Below are 22780 nucleotides of genomic sequence, written 5' to 3'. Positions count from 1 at the left end.
ATTCCCGAGCGTTTTCGCGTTTGAGATTTGGTCAGTGCGCGCTTCCGTAGTCATTTTAGTGGAAGAATGGCCGGCTGGATGTGGCTCCGCTGTGTTGTAGGGCCTCATCTGCAACGAATTCACCGTTCACCGGAACAGTCTCGACCTGAAGGCAGGTCGGGGAGGAGGGTAGGAATGCCTGTTATATTTTGCATTTGTTTTAGAACAGCCGAGTGTGAAAATACGGCAACATTTAAGCTCAATGCTGCCATGTAGCAGCGGCTGCGGCCCGGAAGTGTCAGATGTGTGTTATTGAAACTCCGCTGTCACTGCTCTGCTGAGCCAGATTGACAGCTTGGAAATGAATGAAATGACAGCTCCACAACGACACACTTTGTATTTTCCTGTTCCTCTTTAAAATTTACAGTCAGTCTAACCGTAACTTGTCACTGTGGGTTGTTTTTAGTCTTGTTAAAGTACTTCTTCTGCTAACGGTAGCTAGGAGGCAAATGAAATCTTTGGCAAGACGAGAATATAAAAGATATATATTGAACAGAAGATGAATAAAGAAAATGATCGTAGTTAGCTTAGACAGAGAAATTTGAAATATGGTTTGCAATTGGGTTATTTTTGACCCGTTCTCTTAAACGATCTGCCGGCTAAGCTAACGTTAGCTAACCTATCTAGCAGCAGCGTTCGAACTATATTTTTGTTTCACCAGGGATGGAACTACCAAGCAAGGAGTCTGGAAAAACACACACACAGCATTCTTGGTTGGGTGAGTTGAATTATGATGATGATGGCAGTTGTTGGTATTGTTGTTAATTACATAGAAAGAAATGGTGATTTAATATATATGTAAGTGTATATTTTTCACTCTTTCTCAGGCGTCAGCTTTGTGGTCTCTGTCCTACTACAGTTCTCCTCTTCTCCTCTGCTATCTTTATAGGAAAGGTAGGTTGCATGGATTGTGTTTAGTGGGAAGCACAGTTTTGTGTTGATGTGATCAGACCTGAAATTATTATTATTAGGAATCAATTTTGATGAGTCACTTGTTAAGAAAAAAGCAGCAGACATTCTCTGGTTTCAGCTTCCTCAGGGTTTGTTCTGTATGTTACATTTTTATTAGCTGAATGCATTTGGGACACTGTAGGATTGCGGCTGTGTTATAGATTTTCATTACATTTTTTCTATTGTTTGTTAGGCCAAGCAGTCATTCTGTTAATGACATAAAAAGCTGTCAGGTTAATTGAAAATTAATGTAATTGTTAGTTGAGGTTTTAGTTGATGTTCTAAAGATGGACAGACTTAGTTTTATAAAAGTAAACAGTCCTGACAAGGGCTGGATGATTATTGAGTTAATCTGTAATTATATAGGTGATTCAATATGAATATATACAATCTAATATCATTGTGTGAGTTCTACACAGAAATCCTTAAACATACATTGAAAGATTAGATAAAAAGTTTCTGTTTTTAACACACTGCAAATAGCTTCAAACATCAGTTTAATTATTTTTGTGTGAGTTTGTGTTAGGTGTGACTTTATTATTATGTTATTATTATTATTATTATTACATGTGAGTTTGTTCACCCTGTACTATTCCCTAGTAAATCGTCTCACCTTTGGGGGAACAGAAAATGGTAAAAACACACTGAAGCCATTTTTGTTATGCTGCATAGTGCCCTTATGCTTTCAAAACAAGACTTCCATATGTTTCAGTAGATGTCTCTCTCAGAAGGATCTCTGTCATACTGTCACTCTGCTGTTTTTCAGGCTATATCTGCAGCAGCAAGTTGGTTCCAGTGAGTCAATATGTGGGAACTGTGCTGGTGTGTCTTCTAGGAGTAGCCTGTCTTAGAGGTACGGCTGCTGATTTAAACTGACTTGCAGGCAATGACTAGTTGTGCTAATTTATCTTTAGATATCGCAAGACACAGTTGCAAAGAAAGCTGTGAACCCTTCAGAATTCCAGGATTTCTCAACTCTGTTTTATATGTGCACAGGGAAAACTGTGTGGTTTCAGATTATTCACAGTTATTGCACAAGAGGTGATTTTGTAAGATAGCAGACATGGCCAAAGTAGTGCTGGTTTTAAGCTTCATAAAAAGACTTAGGACATGTTTGAGTTATTACTTTATTAAGATTGTGTTTGTCTATAATTGGGACTTGGATGGAGATCTGATCAGGCTTTAGGACTGTCCAGTGGAGAAATCTTGGTATTTCTAAAGAGTTCACAAACTTTTTCTTGCAGTTACTATATGTGCTGTATGTCAATTACAATTCATTACCATTTAGACAGCTGAATAAGGCCTATGTCCACAGAGGATAGTAAATGCACCATTGAGACTTTGCTTCTCCTTCCCCTCACGCTCTACATTTCTTGTCAAGGGTGGGGGAGGTGGAAGAACTCTGAGTATCTTCAGTTTATCTCAATTCTTGAGGAAACAAAGACAAATCACACACCAGCAAACAAGGTAAGGTCATTACAAAATAAGGAAGGTGCTCAGCATTTGTGCTAGTCCTATAACGTTATGGGAATTAATGGGGACAAATAAATAACTTCTCATTATTAAGTATGTCTACTAAAAAAAACCCCTCTGAATTCAAGTTAATTTGTCTTTGCTTTTCACATAGAAAAAGCTGAGGTGCTATGACTTTGACTTCACATTTTGGCCTTCGGATTTCAGCTGGACAGAAGTCAGCAGTCCGTAAGTTGTCGCCGTTATACTGCACTTTTTACTATGAAGTACACCGAGTTATTCCTTCTACTGAATGCCAAATGCTCACGGCTCATCTGTTTCATTGAAAACCTTTGACTTGTGTGACAGGAAACTGTCCAAGGGTGGTGTTTCTCTGCTGAAGCCAGAACCCAGATTAAGAGGAGCAGCAGATAGTGTCCTCAACTCTGTGCGCACTTTACCATGCCACATCATCAGGTAATGAGGGCTCTGCATTACACCATAGATTTGGTAATGGCATCACACTCATACAGCGTACACAGTCTGCTTCATTAGTACGCTTCCTATTTTATCCCTCTTCTTTAGGAAAGTACTGTCTACTCATTGTCTCTTTCTCTCCAGTTTCCTTATAGCCCATTCATTTGGGAGGAGGATGCTGTACCCTGGATCTGTGGGGTTACTGCAGAAAGCAATGAGACCCATGCTGCAGCAAGGCCAGGCTAGACTAATAGAAGAGGTGACGAACAAGCACTCCCTCCCTCAAGTTTTGTACTTAATATAATCTATATGCATCATTCTCAGTCCTTATTTCCTTACTGTGTCACAGTTTGATGGTCAAAGGAACAAGCTGGTGGCCTGCGACGGTAACAGCATCGACACAATGTTTGTGGATCGAAGGAGAGATGGGGGACAGAAAGGCCAGACTCTGGTAAATGTCTGCAGTGCTTTGTTGTTTTAATGCCAAAAAAAAAAAAAGCTCCTGTACATTACAGATTGTTGTTGTTTTCTGCCACAGGTCATCTGCTGTGAGGGGAATGCAGGCTTCTATGAGGTGGGATGCATGAACACTCCACTGGAGGGTGAGAAAAGTCCTACCTTACACTAGTTTAGAGATGTTCTATTGGCATTTAGATTTTGTGCACATGAACAGAAGTCTTACTAGTCCCAAATTCTCGTCTTATTGTTTGAATCTCGGTGCTCTGTAGGTGGCTACTCTGTACTTGGCTGGAATCACCCCGGCTTTGGAGGCAGTACGGTAAGCAGATGGTTTATTAGTCAGCATGCGGTGGAAAACAACCACATGTTGAAATTCTGGCTTTAGTTTGGCCAGTATTGCACAATAGGGCTATGATTGACAAATGAGTGAGGAAATTGTGTTTTAAAGTTCATAGTTGGTGCGTTGAGTGAAACTGTTGTCTTAATAATGCATGAATATTGTTGTTTTTAACTAATTTTTCTTCTTTCTTTTTTTTACATGTCTTTCTGCCAGGGAGTGCCATTTCCACAGAATGAGGCCAATGCTATGGATGTGGTGATCCAGTTTGCCATCCACAAACTGGGCTTTCAGCTTACTGACATTATCATATATGCCTGGTCCATAGGAGGATTCACAGGTATCACGGCATGTTTATTCTAAGTGTGATTTATTTTATGGAGCCTTCCTGGTGTTCATGTTTTTTTGCCCCCCTCTCTCTTTGTTTGCTGTTTTAGCCACTTGGGCAGTGATGTCATACCCAGAGATCCAGTCAATAGTGCTGGATGCCTCTTTTGATGACCTTTTGCCTCTGGCCCTTAAGGTCATGCCTGACAGCTGGAGTGAGTCCTTTCTGTTTAACATCATAAACAACTTATTCACTGCTCTGAGCAGATGGTTTGGCTTCAATGATTTAAGCATGGTTGTTCTCCTCCAGGACCGTTGGTGCAGCACACAGTTAGGCAATACATGAACCTCAACAACGCAGAGCAGCTTCTCAAGTGAGTGGAGCAGTCTGATTGTAGTAAAACTCATCATGGATTACGCAATGAGGGCAAGCAATAGTGAAACTACAAGGTATTTCTGGCATTACTCAGTGATGCAGCTGATAAGTGCTTCTCTTCCTTCAGATACCAGGGACCAGTCCTGCTGATCAGGAGAACCAGAGATGAGATCATCACCACAACGTAAGTCCCTGTAGTCCATCTTTGCATTTTTCAGAGCCAGCAAAAGCAAAATGTAAGCAGGAAATATTCTGGTTGACAGGATTTTATATTTTCTAGTGTTTTTAGCTTCCTGAAAATGAAACCTGTCAACCATTCAGAGAGAACAACAGTGAAGATTTTCTGTTTTCTAAACACCCTAAATACACCTGTGGAAAGTAAATGCTTCATCTTTCTACCACTGTTGTCCAATAGGTGTACATTATAAGAAAAGCTTGACATTATTACAGTGCGTGATTGGCTTAAAGTATTTTGTTCTTATTTTTCAGTTCCCTCTTGTTCATATATCACACCATCAAATGAATGCATGGCAGAATTGTACTGATTATTAAGGTTAAAAAAAGAACACTTACATTTTGGTTACATCTCAAATTAAACCCCTGAGACACAGAGATTTCATGCCCTACAAAACCAGAAGCTGAGCTCCCAAAGAAGTCAGAGACATATGATTAAAACATCACTAAATTAACGGGTATCTGGACGTGACCTTTCAGACAGCTGGCACACACACACACACTTACACATTTACTGTTTTTCTTCTCCTTTGCAACTTTCTTGCCCCTTCTTATCAACTTATTATTTAAATTTCTGTATTTATAATTGCATTTTTTGTTGCAAATATTGCAATAAAGCACGTGGAAGTGTGAGTTGTGTGCAACAGAAGAGAGTACACCCTGTGCATTATCAAAGCACCTTGAAAATAATCGCCTCACTTCTAAGCTGAGCAGCCAGGAATTTGGAATTTTATGTAAAATCAAACGCTTTAGATTTAAACTAATAGCACCCAGAGTAAAAACTCAACCCAATAAATGTCAGTATGTGCACCTTAATGACAGACTCGGTCCTCGCTGGCGTTGAGGATACCACAGTTACACATTTATGTTCTTTAACAAAGTTTAATTTTGAAGTTTTGTGCTAAAGAGCAAACGGGATTTTTTTTTGTGGATGCTGCCCATACAAGTTGAAGTCATGCGATGTCTTTCACGCTGACTGAGCTGTCAGAGAAACTAAGCTTCTGTGAAATCATCCAAGACATTTCCATTGATAATTACTGCTCTATTCCACATATCCAGATTATTGTGACTGTTGTGGCTCCGCTGATTTTTAGTTGGTCACTGTACTTCCTGTGTCATTTTCCATCTTGGGGAATTCTCACAATCACATTTTTTTAAATCCACTGGCTGTTGTTTTCAACATTGGGCCATGATGCAGCTAGATGTTACCCAGAAGTGTAAAACTGGGACAGTTGTGGTGCTCTCAGGCCATTTCACAGCCATCTTCATGCAGTTAGGCCTATTAAAAGTCACAGGTGTACAGAACTGTTTGTGTCAGTGATCAGGGAGGTATTCACTTTACTTGCACCGTGTTTCTACTTTAGCATCCTAATTTTCTCATGTCTTTCTAAAATATGTGTTTTAGATTCTTAATAAGAGGAAATTCTCCATTTTTCAACATTATAATCATGCAGTTATTGAGAGGTGATACAATGTTGATCCAGCTGACACATAAGTGATAATTATATCAGTATCTGCTGTAAACTGGATCCTTGTGGATATTGATCCTGAGAAAATGAGTCTAAATTTCAGTTTATTTTAGTTAAAGATGGTTGGACTGAGGAGAAGTGCTTTTCTACAACCATATGCTGCACAACATCTGTTCATATCTGTGAAGCAGACCAGCTCTTTCATTGTGCTGTTAGCAAAACAACAACTCTCACAATATGTCAACCAGTAAAGGTTGAAGTTCATCTGAATCATGGAATAACACATTTCTTCTGTTGTCAGGATCTCAAATTGTGAATATTAGGGTTTAATTTGTTGAGTTGTTGAATTTTGTTATGTACATTTTAAACTCTGTGCGCCACAAATGAAATTGATTTACAATGATAAAAGGTAACAAAGTACTCATGAACTGTACAGTACATTTTTTAGTTACGTCTATTGTACTTGAACGTTTCTATTTTCTGCTTCTTATTTCACTACTCCACCTCAGTTCAGAGGCAAATATTATACTTTACTGCACTACATTTATTTGATATTTTTAGTCACTAGCAGTTTTTTTTAACAGATAAAGTATATATTTAAGAAATATTTTATAAATATATATATTAAATATTCACTTTATAGAATGAAAAAACTTTATTGATCTGAGCAGAAATTCACAATCGTTCTGGCAAATAAACTATAAAAAGTAGATAAATCCCCTTAACCTGCTGCAGTATTAAAGTGACTCATTACACTTTAATGATATTCATTATTCTGAAACGGGTCATTCATATAATGAGAAGTTTTACTTTTGATACTTTAAGTATATTTTGATGTTGGTACTTTTACTTGAGTATGAATTTAGATGCATGACTTCTTTGTAACAATACTGCTACTGTGGCATTTGTACTTTTGCTGAAGTATAACATTTAAGTACTTCTTATATCTCCCCCCATTATGTCTCAGTAAAAGAAGAAATCTCAAATGTGTGTCATAACGCTAACTCTAAGTTGTATCCTGCATTACAGAGGTCCAGAGGACATCATGTCTAACAGAGGCAACAACCTCCTGCTTAAACTGCTGCAATTCAGGTGGTTTCATCATTTTCACACATTTAATTTCAGTTTTCTCACTGCTGGAGCTACTCGGTGTGTTTGGAATCTTTGTGTGTCACATGTACACCATACAGCCAAAAGTATTCACTCACCTGCCTTGACTCGCATATGAACATAAGTGACGTCCCATTCCTAATCCAGATGACGTCAGTTCACCCTTTGCAGCTATTGCAACTTCAACTCTTCTGGGAAGGCTGTCCACAAGGTTTAGGAGTGTGTTTATGGGAATTTTTGACCATTCTTCCAGAAGTGCATTTGTGAGGTCACACACTGATGTTGGACCAGAAAGCCTGGCTCTCAGTCTCTGCTCTAATTCATCCCAAAGGTGTTCTATGGGGTTGAGGTCAGGACTCTGTGCAGGCCAGTCCAGTTCATCCACACCACACTCTGTCATCCATGTCTTTATGGACCTTGCTTTGTGCACTGGTGCACAGTCATGCTGGAAGAGGAAGGGGCCAGCTCCAAACTGTTCCCACAAAGTTGGGAGCATGGAATTGTCCAAAATGTCTTGTTATGCTGAAGCATTCAGAGTTCCTTTCACTGGAACTAAGGGGCCAAGCCCAGCTCCTGAAAAACAACCCCACACCATAATCCCCCTCCAACAAACTTTACATTTGGCACAATGCAGTCCGACAAGTATTGTTTTCCTGGCAACCGCCAAACCCAGACTGGTCCATCAGATTACCAGATGGAGAAGTGTGATTGGTCACTCCAGAGAACGCGTGCATCCAGTGGCAGCATGCTTTACACCACTGCATCCGACGCTTTGCATTGCACTTGGTGATGTACGGCTTGGATGCAGCTGCTTGGCCATGGAAACCCATTCCATGAAGCTCTCTGCTGACGCACTGTTCTTAAGCTAATCTGAAGGCCACATGAAGTTTGAAGGTCTGTAGCGACTTGACTGCAGAAAGTTGGCCACCTCTTGGCGCTATGCGCCTCAGCATCTGCTGACCCCGCTCCGTCAGTTTACGTGGCCGACCACTGGGTGGCTGAGCTGCTGTCGTTCCCACACACTTCCACTTTCTTATAATACAGTTGAATGTGGAATATTTAGGAAATGTCACGACTGGATTTGTAGCACAGGTGGCATCCTGTCACAGTTCCACGCTGGAATTCACTGAGCTCCTGAGAGCAACCCATTCTTTCACTAATGTTTGTAAAAGCAGTCTGCATGCCTGAGTGCTTGATTTGATACACCTGTGGCCATGGAAGTGATTGGAACACCTGATTCTGATTATTTGGATGGGTGAGCAAATACTTCTGGCAATATAGTGCATTTAACAGGCAATTTTCCTTGCCAGGTACCCCAAAATAATGACAGATGAAGGGATCCGAGTTGTTAGACAATGGCTAGGAGCCTCCAGTTTCATAGAAGAAGGTAGGTCTACGGTTTAAGATCCTTTTAAATTTTAATTCAACTACATGGAAAATATTGAACTCAGTGTATTTTGTCCTGCAGCGTCTGTATACAGCAGCTATGAGGTGGATGATGACTGGTGTACCTCTGTGCTGCAGTCCTATCAGGCAGACAGAGAAGTTTCGTTTCCATGGAGTGTTGGTAAGCCACTTTTTCCCCACATTTACCAGGCAAATAAACCACACACACCACCCCAGTCTTTTTCTATGGTCTGACTCACTCCTAATGTTACCAGGTGAAGATATGACGGTAGAGGGAAGGCGGCAGCTGGCTCTTTTCTTGGTAAGGAAGGAATCCAATGTCATGTACTCCCGATTTTAGTGTGCTTTTATCTAGTTTAAAGGACAGCCACTCATCTTTTTATCGTCTCAAGTTGGATTTTTACTCATTCTATTTCTCCTACTCACCCAATGTCCAGATTCCTTTTTCTCCAATAACAGGGTTTATAGTTTATAGTCAAAAAGTTGATTTTGCAAAAATTAGGGCCTTAAATGGCATTACAAGTCATTAAATTTGATTCAGTGGCATTACAGATTTTCTGCAGTTTTCAAGAAAAACATTTGACAATAATATATTATTATAGACTGATTTGTCAGATATGTGCTTCTGCATAAACATGCCGTAGCATTACGATGATTGTTCCAGTCAGTCAGGTACAGCTGCCAAAACTACATGTTTTTAAAGTGGACCAGGTGGAGGAGAACTGGGAAAACGCAATTATCAGCAAAAATGTCTAAAAAACATGGATTTCAGAGAATGACTGCAGTCCGTGGGTGGTTTCTGGATTCAGACATAGTAAAATGTAGAGACAGTTTTCATATAAAATCAACAAACTCATGTAATTTGTCGAGTTCACAGTTGTAGCATAAATTTTTTTTTACAGTATAGCATTAAATCTGACTGGCTGATTTCTGCAGAAACCCTGAACAAGCCCCATGTTTTCTCAGGTTGTTTTACCTCCCCCCCCCCTCTCTCTCACACTCCAAAAAGAAAAAAAAAAAACCTGCACAGCCGAGCCCAAACATATCGCAGCTATTCAGACATCATTACCACTAAGGAACACTTTCCCGGTTGCCATAGTAACCAAGTCACCTGTGCTCTCAGGTTGACTGGTGTAATGTATTTTACCGCGCTCGGCTTATTGAAGTCATTTAACATCAAACAAGAGGAGTGCCATCAATTACGTCTAATGCTATGCTTCTCCTCCCCTGCTAATGCCTTCTAAATTAGGCTTTTTTCACCTCCTCTGTAACCCCTGAGAGCTTGGCAAGATTTTTAAGGCACTGAGCCACATAGACCTCACATAATCCACTTTTTGTTCATTGCCTTCCTACGCCCCTCATTCTCCATTCCTCCTGTCTTTTTTTTTTTTTTCCCCCTCAAAGGCACGGAAGTACATGCAAAACTTTGACACAACGCACTGCACTCCTCTCCCCGCCACCGAGTTCCACTCACCCTGGAGGCTGTAAAGAAAGAGGAGGGATAAAGGGACATCAGAAGCAGAGGATTTGGATTTGCGTGTGGTCAGAGCGTGTTCCCGGCGTGGTGTGAATGTACTACTGTGATTTTGATATTTTTCTAAGACGGATTTTGTCGTCGCGTACAGTGTTGCTGCAGTGGAAAGCTCTGGTCCCCCTCCCTGTAATACTTGTAAGATATGGCACATCTTTTGTGTTATCGTCATTGTTTAGTCATACTTTTAAGTGTCTCTCCTTTAAAGGTTGCATTTTTTTTGTTGATGCACAAGCCATTACTCATCTTCCATTTGCCTCTCTTTGGCTGTATTTGTAAAGCAACTGTAAGTAGAATTCTATCGCAACAGTTTAACCAATAAAAAAATAAATATCCTAATGTTGTCAGAAGAATGTTAATCTTTAAAAATGCAGCCAAAATGTTGGTTTCAGGTTCTTTTCTGTGGGCACTGTTTTTAGAGAGAAAAAAAAACCTGTATGCTAAAATGATGGTTTTGAGTGTCCTATTAAATATGCTGAATAAAAATTCAACAGAAGGGATTTAATTCTTTTGTTCTTTCCAGGATACAAGTGCTCACCAAATTGCATTAGATTAATAGATTTCCTCAGAACAGCACATCCCTGAAGACAATCGTCTGGGATCTTTATTGAAGTCCCTCCACGCAACGATCAACTTGAAAAATTAACAGAATGACATGAAAAAAGGTGGAAACGCATCTTGATTTACATGATGGTAAAGGGTCAGTTACATCATTTTCCTGAAGTTGTCCATGGCTTCTTTCACTTTCTCAAGTTCGGTTTGGCTCTGCCGTAGCTGTGAAGGAAAGGAAGGTGTTGAATGAGAATTCAGACGCCTTACAGCAGGGGTGTCAAACTCAGTTCCTGGAGGGCCACTATCCTGCATGTTTTAGATGTTTCCCTCTTCCAACACACCTGATTCAAATGATCAGCTCATCATCAAGCTCAGCAGAAGCCTGATAACGAGCCTGATCATTTGAATCAGGTGTGTTGGAGCAGGGAAACATCTAAAACATGCAGGATAGTGGCCCTCCAGGAACTGAGTTTGACACCCCTGCCTTACAGCCTTAGAAACCATTCAGTCAATTTATCTCCCCCCACCTTCTCTGCATCTTGCTCCTGCACCTTCGCTGGCACCTTCTCTTTGTAGTCGCTCTTTGCCATATTCTCTCTTAGCTTCTCCATCTGTTTCTCCAAGTCGCCTTTCTTTGTCATCAGCTTTGCCACTTCCTTCTCCACATCAATGAGGCCCTGGGGAACAAAAGGTGATGTGACGACACGTACAATAGCTGAAAATTATAATCTCTGTAAATCAGGTCGGCAAAGGAGAACTTGGAGAAACAGCACAGATTACCAAAGATGTGAGGTGGGATGCTGAATTCAACTAATTTGCAACTGAAACAATATGTCTGTGGGTAAAATTCACCCTATCTGTAGCATAGGAGATGTGAAAGAACCCAGCAGAACGAGGCAGATCAGTGGCCCTCACCTTGAGCATAAGGTTGACGGTGCATCTGTCAGAAGCGATGGCCACAGCGCAGCCCTCTGGGACAGGCTGGTTGGCTATCAGCGGGATGACGGCTTGAGAATAAGACAAGGTCTGAATCTGCAGGCTGTATTTCTGCACCAGCGAGGCGGTTGCAGAGTCGATGCACTGGAGGTAGCCTAGTAGGGGAAATGTTGAGGCATTAGAACGGTCTCATTGACAGATACTGTGAGGACTCCAATGTGTCTGATTGAGATGTGATGTCCTAAAGGGAGAGTGTGTTATTCTAATCCAATATACTTCTTATCATAAGATTAGATTTGGCACATGCTAACCATCTAAACATGCTAAATATCAACAATCTTTCCTCAGAATCAGACTCCACCTTTAGCATGATATATTTTAAAAGGTCACATGTTATCCTATGAAGAATCATCAGCAGAAAAGTAACAAGTGGAGTTGAAGTATAATGTAACACAGAAAGGAAATAATTATGTAGAGTACAACTTGTTAATTAAGGCAAGGAGTGTTCTAAAAACCTCAGAAAAAGTGTCAAGTTAAACTATAATATGTTTAAGAATCTGTTTTAGTATTTAGCTTGTGTTGGTGATCTTACAGTCAGCTCTGGTCTTTGTTAGGTTGTAGTCGGCCCTGAGTGATCGGATCGTTTTCACCACAGACATGATGAACTCCATGTCGCGGTCGACCTCCTCACTGTGCCAGCAGAACTGCAACAAATCACAGAAAAAGCAGAAAACTCACGTCTGTGACTACTGGTTAAAGTAAATGGTATTTTTGAATGTCAGTGGGTTTAAACACAACCCTCTCCTTCCTGGTTTTAACCTCACCTCCTCGGTGTCAGGGTACGACGTGACGCAGATGCTCGGGGGGTCACGCTGAGGTTGTCGTCGTGGCAGCCTCTGGTAGAGCTCCTCAGTGACAAAAGGCATCAAGGGAGACAGAAGGCGCAGACCAACCTCCAGACAGGTGTACAGGGTCTGTCTGCACACCAGCGCTTGTCTCTGGCTGGTGCCGTCTTCCTCTGCTTTACTGAACACTGGTTTCACACTTTCCTGGATAACAAGATTTTAATGGTACACATAAAGACATCAGTGAGCTGAAAAAACAAAACATGAACTTGTGTATTTAAGATGAAGGGACCAGGTCTGTCCAGTGTTCTCAAAGATTCTTACCAAGTACACGTCACACAGCTCGTATAGCCAGAAGTTGTAGACGGCAGTGGTGATTCCTGGAAAATCGTACGCCTTGAAGCCAGCGTCACAGAGACCAACAGCAGCACTGAGCCGGGACAGAATCCACCTGTCTGATACGCTCTCCTCTCCAGACAACTGGGAAGATTGAAAGAAGTGGAAACACAAACTCTTTGAGTCTGAATAAAAATCAGAGCAACATATGGAGAAACTAAACCCCGACACAAATAGAGGTTACAACAAAACAGTTTACTTAGCATTCTTATGTGTGCCACAACTAATAGAATTAAGCCTGCAACAGCCTTTGTTTATGTGTGTGTTCTCCAGCTTCATCGTTTCTCTTGGTCCCACCTGGGCTTTCTCTGATGGTACAAAGTTGTCTCCCAGCGTCTTCATGGCAAACTTCACAGCGTTCCACAGTTTGTTACAGAAGTGCCGGTAGCCCAGAATGCGGTTGACATCCAGGTTGATATCCCTCCCTGGGATTCCACACAGGCAAAAACGATGATGTCAGTGAATACATTTAAAATAAATAACCTTTAAAGCTGGTGACCTTCCACTGACAGGACTGCAAAACTATTTTTTTCTGTATTTATTTATATTTCTTTCATTAAGGGATGAGATGCAGGCCACCAGCCAAAGGGGGGACAATAAAAAGACAGGAAGAGAAACAGAGAAGAGAACTAAGTTCACCTTGGCTGGTGTAGGCACACAGGGCAAAGCGGAGAGCATCTGTGCCACACTCTGGGATACCATTTGGGTAGTCTGACTTCTGCCCTTGCTTTGCCTTCTCAGCCTCCAAAGGATCTAAGTTGCCGTCCATCAACTGGGCATGAAGACCCTAGAGAGTAGGGAGATGGGGAGGAAGGTGGGATGACAGCATTGAAAAACAAAACCGTGCGTTAAGCTATTTTCTCTTTGCATCTTGAGAACAAGAAAACCCTTTCAGCTTCTGGTTGCTGTAATCGGCTGGGCAGAATGCTGCTGTTCAAGGAAAACATTTACAGCCAAGTTCAGTTTTCTACAAGTCCTCAAGTGCCCTCTAGAGGACAGGTCTGCTTCATCTGACTACGCAATCCTCCCCCAGGCTGGTAAGGAGATTGATGAACTCAATAAAAATTTGTTGGAAGCAAAAAAAAAAAGTTGCTTAATGAAGCTTAAACAAGAATGCGAGGCTTGGTGGAGCAATGACTCTGTGGTGACCATGCAGAGAGGCACCTTAAAAGGGATAAAGCAGAATATGTGTACATGTTTATGTGCATCAAAGATCAGTAAGGTTTTACCTCTAGGGAGATCCCTGTAATGACATCCAGAGGGTCGATGACGTTGCCCAGAGACTTGCTCATCTTTCTCCCGTGAGCATCCCGCACCACTGCATGCAGATAAACCTGAAAAAAGCATCACTGAGTCATGTGACGGTAATATTACAACCTGTGTCGTGTTGCAGTAGCGGGTGTTCTGATCTGTGTCACCTCTTTGAAGGGCAGTTTTCCTGTCAGTTTCAGGCCCATCATCACCATGCGGGCCACCCAGAAGAACAGAATGTCATGGCCCGTCTCCAGCAAGGTGCCGGGGTAGAACACATTCAGGTCCTGGGTCTAAGGGGAAAACCACAAACGGCAAACTTGAGCTCCTTTCAGACACAGAACACCGCTGGCTTCATCAATCTATCATCAATGTGTTGAAGTGACGGTTCCAGTGATTCAGACATGGGTCACTTTCCATAATATTATGCTCTTTTTGTCATTCATGCAAGAACAGACAATAGACCAAGTGATGTATAATGCACAATAATGTAATAACAGACTAAAACTAAACTCATAGCAGCTGATCAAAGGGTTCAAATATCTAAGAGAACATTTTTTTCTGATTTCTTAAACAATGTGACAACTCACTTGTCTGATATGGAGGAAAGTACACAGTGTGGCCTGCTGCTACTTCCTGATCAGCCCTTTCTCCGTGCCGGCATAATTTAAAGTTGCAAATAATTATTTAAGTTCCTACTGTTGCCCTGTGCATGCAGCTCTCTCTCTCTCTCAAGACACTTGTGGATCCTACTGCCATCTGATGCTTCACGTATGCAATAAACTACAAAGAAAAAGCCCCAAACAGCTGTAAACTAAAACTGCCATTCTGTGTATGACAGCTGACATGTCTGCCGATTGCTGTGGAATCCTGGCCCAGATAAATTCACTTCTCCTTTTGGCAATAATTCCTAATTAAAGTACCGATGCAGCTCTCTGTCTTTGGAGACACGCATATAGATCCTACTGCTGTCTGCTGCTGCAGGTAATAAACAAAATAAATATTTTTTTTAAATAAAGGTGCAAGAAAGCGTCTGTTGGGAGGGAGTGGCACTGATTTCATACATTACTGGTGACAATCATTAATCTTTATGCTGTTAGTGTCTGTTTCCACGGCAGCAAAGTTTTATTATTATGGACGTTTCATTCTGTTGTCCAACAGATTTGAAACTATAGAGAAAAGTACAGGAAAAGGCTGTGATGTGATTTTTAAACGGTGTGTATTCAGTGACTCTGATGTATTTGGACAAATATTGATAATGAAATGTGGAACAATCATCTCCTAAATCACTTTACACAACACACAGGTACTGCTCTTGCCTGCCTATCCATTAACGTGATATTTCATGTTTATGTCTGATCTAGGAACATGGGCAGGGAAACTTTCATATTAACAGAAGTTCAGAGAACTCTTGGCAACATTTCCAGATTTATGCTCTTCATTATATCAGTGTTTCTACTGCAGACATTATTCTATATAAAGGAAGGAGTGGACCTCAGTCTTTTACCTCATTAGGCCATCCGAAGATAGAGAAGGGGAATATGCCAGATGAGAACCAAGTGTCCAGAACATCTTCATCTGAAACATGGAACACAAGTCATCTAATCTGAATGAATATGGAGCACAGTTGACTGAATTTGGTAAATCTGGGTGTTGGCGTACTACAAAACTTGTGGTACTGAGACTGCTAAATCAAACACAGTTAAACCTTACCCTGTCTGAGGGTGATTTTGTCAACAGACACATTGAAGCGTTCCGCTGCCTTCTCTCTGGCCTCTTCCTCTGATCTCCCACTCACCCAGTAATGACCATCCATGTCCTCATGGGGGGGGGGGGGGGGGACAAAGAGAGGTGTAACGAGGATGTAAATGACTTTAACTTTGATCTGTAAGTCTCCAGACCTTGACAACAGTGGCAGAAGTCATCTTACCTCTCCTGGTTTCACAGATGGATCACTGACAGTGACGAAGTAAGCAGGAATTCGATGACCCCACCAGAGCTGACGAGAGATGCACCAGTCCCTAAAAGGAAAACGGATGGATAAATAAACCAGCAACAATTAATAAAATATGTATTTGTTCTGGTAAGCATGTTATACTATATATGGTAGTGGCTCCTCAATTGTAATTAGCTTTTTCTTGTCTTATTTGATGGTAGATTGACGTACATCTACTCTCAGATGTACGTCGCTTTGGATAAAAGCATCTGTAAAATAAAACGGTAGATCAAATATCTCTGGGCAGTTGCTTAAACAAAGCAAGCATTTTGAAGAAATTCACCTCAAGTTCAGAAAACAATGTATTTTAATATGGCCATTTTAAAAAAAAATCGACCTTTTAAATCAAATATTTAAGAAACATACAGATGAACTAATAACAGTAACCAGCTGCAGCAGCCCCACTATTGTGAGATTAAAAAGAACATTGGTCAGCTCCCTTGACTTTGTTTTTCAATGCAAAACTCTTAACTATACTTATTTACAAATTTAAGTATAAAAGGCCAAACCACAAACATTTTACACATTAAATCATTAATTATTTTGGACATCACACACCAAATTAATTAAATAGGCCTTAAATGCTCCGATCTAAGAACACTAAGCATAAAACACAAACATCAGGGAGAGAAGAGAACCACCTGATGTTGTCCATCCAGTTGAACCATGTCTTGAGGTGGTGATCGGGGATGATTTTGAGGCTGCCATCTCTGACGGCGTCTGCAGCCTGCTTGCCCATATCTGTGCAGTTCACATACCACTGTGGCTTCAGCAGCGGCTCCACAATGTCCTTGGAACGACTGAGAGGGACAATACACAGATGGGCTTAAAAAAAGATCCTCTCAAAATCAGGTGAATGAATTTCAAACAAACAACCGGGGGTCCACTTGCACACATAAAGCCAACTTTACCTGCAGACTGGGACAACCATAGGGTTGTCTTTGATCTCTTTGAAGAGGCCTCTGTCCTTGAGCGCCTGAAGCACTGATTTTCTGGCCTCGAAACGTTTCATGCCCTGGTGACAGAACAAATGATCAAATATGAAAACATTTTAAATAAAATAGCTACAAGTAATTCATGAAGAGGTCTGTTTTTTGGGCTGTAGTTGAAATGCACACACTGCTGAGAGGAGGACAATAATGAGACATTATACCAGGAAGGGAGGAGGGACGTTAACGAGCAGGCCGTTCTCATCCAAGATGTTGATGAAGGTCAGATTGTGTCTCTCTCCAACCTCATAGTCATTATGGTCATGGGCTGGGGTGATTTTGACAGCGCCTGAACAGAAAATGGTGCAGAGAAAAAGGAGAGGTAGAGAGGATTAAAAAAAAAGAACAATGGGAATGAGGAAAGTGCCCTGGTTTAACAACTTGTAATGATTCTAGGGACACTGCAGACCCACAGGCCCGTCACGTTGTCCTGTAACCACGCCTACCTGTTCCAAAGTTCATGTCCACAAAGTCATCAAAGACTACTGGCATTTTGCGGTCACAGAAGGGGTGGAGCACCGTTTTTCCCTTCAGATGCTGATATCTTGGGTCAGCAGGGTGGACAGCTACAGCAGTGTCTCCCAGCATTGTCTCAATACGAGTCGTTGCCACAATTACCTCCTCATCTAAAGAACAGAAAGAACAGTATTATTAAAGTAGCACAAGGTGTCTTTGTGAATTTTTTCTGCTTTCTTTGAGCTTCTGTACCTGATCCATCAACTTTGTAGGCAAAAGACACCAAGACACCAAACTCCACTTTGTCCTTGTAGCCAGGCACAGGCAGCAGCGTCCTGCCGGTGAGCTCCTTTTTGTCCACCTGAAAGCAGAACAGCAGACGTATTTAGGAGATTACACCATGGCTAAAGTATGAAACTCTGCAAATACAGTCACCAACAAGTAGACTGACAGATTTCTTAAACGTCTTGTTGTGCTGATAAAGGCCTTGAACATCTTCAGTCTATAAGGCTCACTGCTGGACATGTAACTAAAATGGATAACGTGCCTCTATGTCAGAGATGGCAGAGTTGAGCGTGCAGGACCAGTTGACCAGCCTCTTGCTCCTGTAGATCACTCCCTCATCATGCATGCGGATAAAAGCCTCTTGGACTGCATAGGAAAGTTTCTGAAAAGATTGTACAGAAAAGAAGAATTAAAAATCGCTCTTTAGATTTCATTCAAAGAGACAGTAATTCAAAAATTCCACAAAACTCACAGGGTCCATCGTAAAGCAGGCTCTGTCCCAGTCAAGAGAGGAGCCCAGTTTCTTCAGCTGGTGGTAGATACGGTCTCCCTTCCTACAAAAACAAAAGTGTAAAATCTATTCTGGCATTCCTCCTGCACAAGTTCCTTTAAACATTTCCTTTTCACTACACTCTTCACTCACTCATTCTTCCACTTCCAGACTTCCTGAATGAAGTTTTCCCTGCCCAGCTCATGGCGACTCATCCCTCTCTCTCTCATCAGCTTTTTTTCCACCACCACCTGGGTGGCGATGCCAGCATGGTCACAGCCTGGGTTCCACAAGCTGGTCTCACCTCGCATCCTGTGCCTGCAGACAGGAGCAAAGAAGAACTCCAGCTCAAACACAAAGTGAGGATCAAATGCACAGGAAGAATTACCATGACACCGCTGAAGTGTCACTATAAACATGACTTTAAATCTTTTGCTCTTGAATAGTTTAGTTATAGTTACCATCTGGTCAGAGAGTCCTGAATAGCATTGGTGAGAGCATGACCCAAGTGAAGTGATCCAGTCACATTAGGAGGAGGAATGCACATCATGAAGATCCCACGTGGATTCGGCTCACTAATACTCTTCCTCTACAGAAACAGACAGGTATTTGCAAGCTGAAATGACCAATAAAAAACACTTTCTGCTCCGTTAACATGCTAGTGGAAGGACGATCTTACCCCATACTCAGGCTTGAAGAATCCCTGCTTCTCCCACCATGAATACCAAGCAGCCTCAACATACTGAGGACTGTAGGAGTCAGGAAGAGGACTGACGACATCTGACGAAAGAAAGAAAGAAAGAAAGAAAGAAAGATTTGTCACATGCTTCAGTAAAATAATGAGTACAGATTGCAAACTAAAGTGCTATGTACATAATGTACGTACATTGCATTGAATATTGGAGTCACTTTTGTGTTATAGTTATGCAGAATGTGTGTGTGTCTGTGTGCATGCTTCTTTGGTACATACATATCTAAATTGTGCTGTTGCTATTGAGATGTAGTGCTGTTACTTAGATCTGAGGTCACAGTCTCTAAGTCTTGATACTATAGAAGATTTATAGAGGAAACATTTTTTTCACATAACACAATGTCCCTCCATCACTGAGTGAGAAACTAAATTTGTTATGAATCAAGTAAGATCAAAAGAGAACAAAAAGGTCAAAGGTAAACAGACTGACATCAACATACTGCCAAACATAGTAAGGCATCTGATGATTCTGAAATGTGGCAATTAAATAAGTTCTCTGGCATATCTTTGAGCCCTGAATATATGTAAACAAAGTTACCGACCCATCCTGACACCTCCATGAAAGGGACTTATAATATTTGAGTGGCATATATTTTATTAGACGTTCATTCTGGAGCTGTATGCTTCAGGCTACACAGCTGCGTAGAACGATGCTTCTCGTCTCTGCTGCTATAAAGAGAAACTATTCTTGTAATCTATTACAGAGCAGTTCTTTTAACAATGTTAAAAGAAATCACAAGTTAATTCAATAAGAATTACCTTATGTTGTTTGGTTGGGTTGGAGTGAGCGGGGCAGATAAATACAAATCTTGTATTACGTACACTTTCACAACACACAGTGAATAGTCACCTTTTTTTTCTCCAGCGGGGGTCGGGACACTGTATGCAATCACTCCCAATTCCTTCTTCTCAGGTTTGGCCTTTTTCTTGGAGAAAAGCAGAACAAAACATAAATGACAGTCTAGAAATGGTGAGTCTGTTTGAGGCCTTATTCCCCGCACAAATGTCTGACGGAAATGTTGCTTTACAGAAGTTGAGTATCAATACCTCTTTTACTGGTTGCGTCTTTTTCTTTGCTTCCATTTCCTTCTTCTGTTGGAATTTCTCCATCTTCTCCTTCTTCTTTGCTTCCTTTCTCAGCTGGGCCTCTGTCTTTGGTGGGCCTGCAGGTAGAAACATTAGAATATGCATGATGCTATATATAATATTCTACTGATATTTATGAACTGTTACATGGGGCCTCCTAACCGTTAGCTGTGGCACCATTAGAGTCAGCTGTTGTACTGGTATTTTCAGCAGCATTTGTCTTTAATGTTACTGGCACCATCTTCTCACAAAGAGTGATCTGCCCCAGCACCTTCATGAACTGGGGCTGATTAATGCAGGTTGTGAACCATCTGGTAACATTGGTCAAGGCCTCCCTGTTCGACGGCTCCAATGCCTAACAACGAAAAGCAGAGAGAAACAAAGGAACAAATGAAAATAAAATTACACGCACTACACATAAGATGGATGGATGGATAGATAGATAGATAGTCTTACAACAGACGTACATATTTGAAGGGGAGGAGAACAGCTGTAGCCACAGCCATATCAGCCAGGGTAATGCTCTCTCCCACCAAGAAGGTTCTCGGTTCCAGGGCCTGATCCAGAACCTTTAGTACACGCATCAACTCAGCATGGGAGCTCTGCTGGACCTGGGAACGCACAAGTCAGAAAATAAGACCTCGCTTGAATAAACCACACAAATCTCAAAGCCCAGATAAGCAATTGGATACCTTTTTATCCACTCCTATCACCCCCATCAGAGGAAAGACCACAGCACAGGACACCGGGATGAGCTCATTGTCTGCAAAGCTGAGCCACTGCCACACCTGGCTCTGCTGCTTGAGATCTATACCGGCCCTCTTGCCCTGAAAAGCCAAGTACCAAGACACAGCACTGGTCCCACTCAGGACAGAGCAACCTTCCCCAGTACCCAGCACCAGGGTCGGCCTTGAGCGGGCATTCAGAGATGCAGGAGGATCCTCTGTTACGATCTTTGGTCGGGAAGACAGACCGAACTCTGCTGCTATGAGAGCCAAAACACTCCTAAAGTCATCAGGATGAGGGGAGACGTAGAGAGTGGCCATCTCTGGTGGAGAGATATAACATATGTGCACTGTGAACAAATGTGGAATTATTCACATTTTATTGACTTATTGCAAACAGTGCGTGCAAATAGACAATCCGGATTTGAATGACAAGTGGGTGTGTTGTCCTGTAATCGTCTGCCAAAAACTGATTATGCCCTTCTAGTTGAGTCGTTCGTCCAGTTTGCATGCAACTACATCTGCTTTTATCTGGGTCAAACAGTCATAACATGCAAATACACGCAACTTTGTAACTTTATATTTATGGTATCAGCAAAAGTGAAACTTTGAGAAACTTTAACAAGCTTTCTAACACAATGATTGTGACCAAAAAAATTATTATTTACACTTTATGTGTTTGGTATTTCTAATATTTTTGGTTTCGATAGGCATTAACACGATTTAGATATGGGTTATGCGTCTAAAACAGAGAATTTGTTTCCATTCCTTTCGTTAAAATATAACCCTCATGAATTAAATCAAGTCATTTTGATGCATTTATACCATGACAGTCACAATGTAGAGGCTGCAGTCCCTTTATATCAAATGGAAAACATTACATGTCTATAAAGTTATTTTTAGCTAACAAAAATAATTCTTATAATCTAAAAACACATAGCACATACATTCATGTAGGGACATAAGAACAGTTGTTCCATACGTGGAAATCAGATTTTCCGGACGATCATTTTTGGCACAACACCGGTGACAATAGTTAAGCAGTTCTACTTAAACTCTGATGGCATTAGTGGCAGCGAGGTTGTAAGTTTTTATTACGGGTTTAAACGTGCTTAAAAAAGCAAATTTAAATGTCTTACACTAGCCAAGAACGTCGTGTCAAATGATTTGTGTCGCTGGTTTGCTCTTTTTCACTGTGTACATTGAATGTTTGCCACCTGTCAAAGACTATCATACCTAACGGGCTAGTAAGCTTTTGCTAATCAGTCAAAGTAAAACTAGAGTTTTGCAGCTCCACGGGGAGATTTACACGGCTTTACGTACACTACCGCTATTTTAAACATGCTCTAAAGTTGGCTTTAAGAAACCTGTGGCTTGTTATTGAACATTTCTGCAAGAAGTAATACTTACCTTTGAACGAAACAGAAAGAGACGTCAGCTTAGTTAGCATCCACAGAGCCACATGAGCGCCTCAGCCTTAGCGCCGTCTGATGCAACTAAGACTGCAACGTGTTCCGGGTTTCATCCGCCGCTTCCGCCGCAAAACGGAAGTTAATTACAAAAAAAATCAATGTTTAATAAAAATAAAACAAATATAGAATTGATAAATCAAAAGAATTTAGACAACAAGAAAAATATATATTTGAATTTAAATCCAAAAATCAAATAAAAGTTCTATGTTCAAGTGTGATCGGCAAAATGTACTTCAACCTGTAAAAGTAAGGTATATAGGAGACCAATGGCCATGCAATTGAGATATAACCCTACTGTTGCTACTGATGGATTAAGCAGCACTTTAGTGTAGTTATTTGAACTGAAGCTAATTTCGACTACATTGTTAAGTTTATTCTGTA

General features: G+C 41.2%; 2 protein-coding genes across 3 annotated transcripts; one reads left to right on the top strand and one right to left on the bottom strand.

Annotated features, from left to right (window-relative positions):
- Window positions 1-25: 25 nt before the first annotated feature.
- Window positions 26-10669, top strand: abhd16a (abhydrolase domain containing 16A, phospholipase). Of its 2 annotated transcripts, XM_051956968.1 has the most exons (21): window positions 26-168; window positions 701-757; window positions 867-933; window positions 1591-1623; window positions 1757-1843; window positions 2372-2457; window positions 2618-2691; window positions 2812-2919; window positions 3064-3178; window positions 3269-3370; window positions 3458-3521; window positions 3648-3697; window positions 3932-4055; window positions 4153-4257; window positions 4353-4416; window positions 4546-4602; window positions 7151-7213; window positions 8542-8618; window positions 8700-8798; window positions 8893-8939; window positions 10043-10669. In XM_051956968.1, exons 1-21 carry the CDS (start codon window positions 67-69, stop codon window positions 10124-10126), a joined length of 1665 nt encoding a protein of 554 aa, XP_051812928.1. In that variant the 5' UTR covers window positions 26-66; the 3' UTR covers window positions 10127-10669. The 2 variants fall into 2 exon arrangements, with proteins under 2 accessions (XP_051812928.1, XP_022066538.2); XM_022210846.2 differs by lacking the exon at window positions 1591-1623.
- A 78-nt stretch (window positions 10670-10747) lies between these two features.
- Window positions 10748-22458, bottom strand: vars1 (valyl-tRNA synthetase 1). The gene is made up of 29 exons (XM_051956967.1): window positions 22338-22458; window positions 20895-21250; window positions 20670-20813; window positions 20365-20557; window positions 20164-20279; window positions 19967-20042; window positions 19045-19145; window positions 18827-18954; window positions 18519-18683; window positions 18348-18429; window positions 18138-18257; window positions 17843-17951; window positions 17581-17760; window positions 17299-17423; window positions 17057-17160; window positions 16787-16945; window positions 16080-16170; window positions 15863-15968; window positions 15657-15727; window positions 14317-14442; window positions 14128-14232; window positions 13538-13685; window positions 13196-13323; window positions 12827-12982; window positions 12482-12706; window positions 12250-12361; window positions 11637-11812; window positions 11249-11398; window positions 10748-10943 (listed from the first exon to the last, which is right to left on the bottom strand). The coding sequence occupies exons 1-29, from the start codon at window positions 22375-22377 to the stop codon at window positions 10875-10877; spliced, it is 3861 nt and encodes a 1286-aa protein (XP_051812927.1). The 5' UTR covers window positions 22378-22458; the 3' UTR covers window positions 10748-10874.
- Window positions 22459-22780: the final 322 nt, after the last annotated feature.

The sequence above is a fragment of the Acanthochromis polyacanthus genome, chromosome 12 (assembly GCF_021347895.1).
Source record: "Acanthochromis polyacanthus isolate Apoly-LR-REF ecotype Palm Island chromosome 12, KAUST_Apoly_ChrSc, whole genome shotgun sequence".
Lineage (NCBI taxonomy): Eukaryota > Metazoa > Chordata > Actinopteri > Pomacentridae > Acanthochromis > Acanthochromis polyacanthus.
Note: the sequence above shows the minus strand (reverse complement) of the source record. Positions and strands in the feature narration are given on the sequence as shown.

Coding starts and splice junctions, on each gene's coding strand:
- abhd16a (XM_051956968.1), top strand. CDS start 67: ATGGCCGGCTGGATGTGGCTCCGCTGTGTTGTAGGGCCTCATCTGCAA. Junction 4,056..4,152: donor GTCCATAGGAGGATTCACAG/GTATCACGGCAT, acceptor TTGCTGTTTTAG/CCACTTGGGCAGTGATGTCA. Junction 4,258..4,352: donor GGTCATGCCTGACAGCTGGA/GTGAGTCCTTTC, acceptor GTTCTCCTCCAG/GACCGTTGGTGCAGCACACA.
- vars1 (XM_051956967.1), bottom strand. CDS start 22,377: ATGCTAACTAAGCTGACGTCTCTTTCTGTTTCGTTCAAAG. Junction 20,814..20,894: donor TGATAGGAGTGGATAAAAAG/GTATCCAATTGC, acceptor GTGCGTTCCCAG/GTCCAGCAGAGCTCCCATGC. Junction 18,955..19,044: donor TCTTCAAGCCTGAGTATGGG/GTAAGATCGTCC, acceptor CTGTTTCTGTAG/AGGAAGAGTATTAGTGAGCC.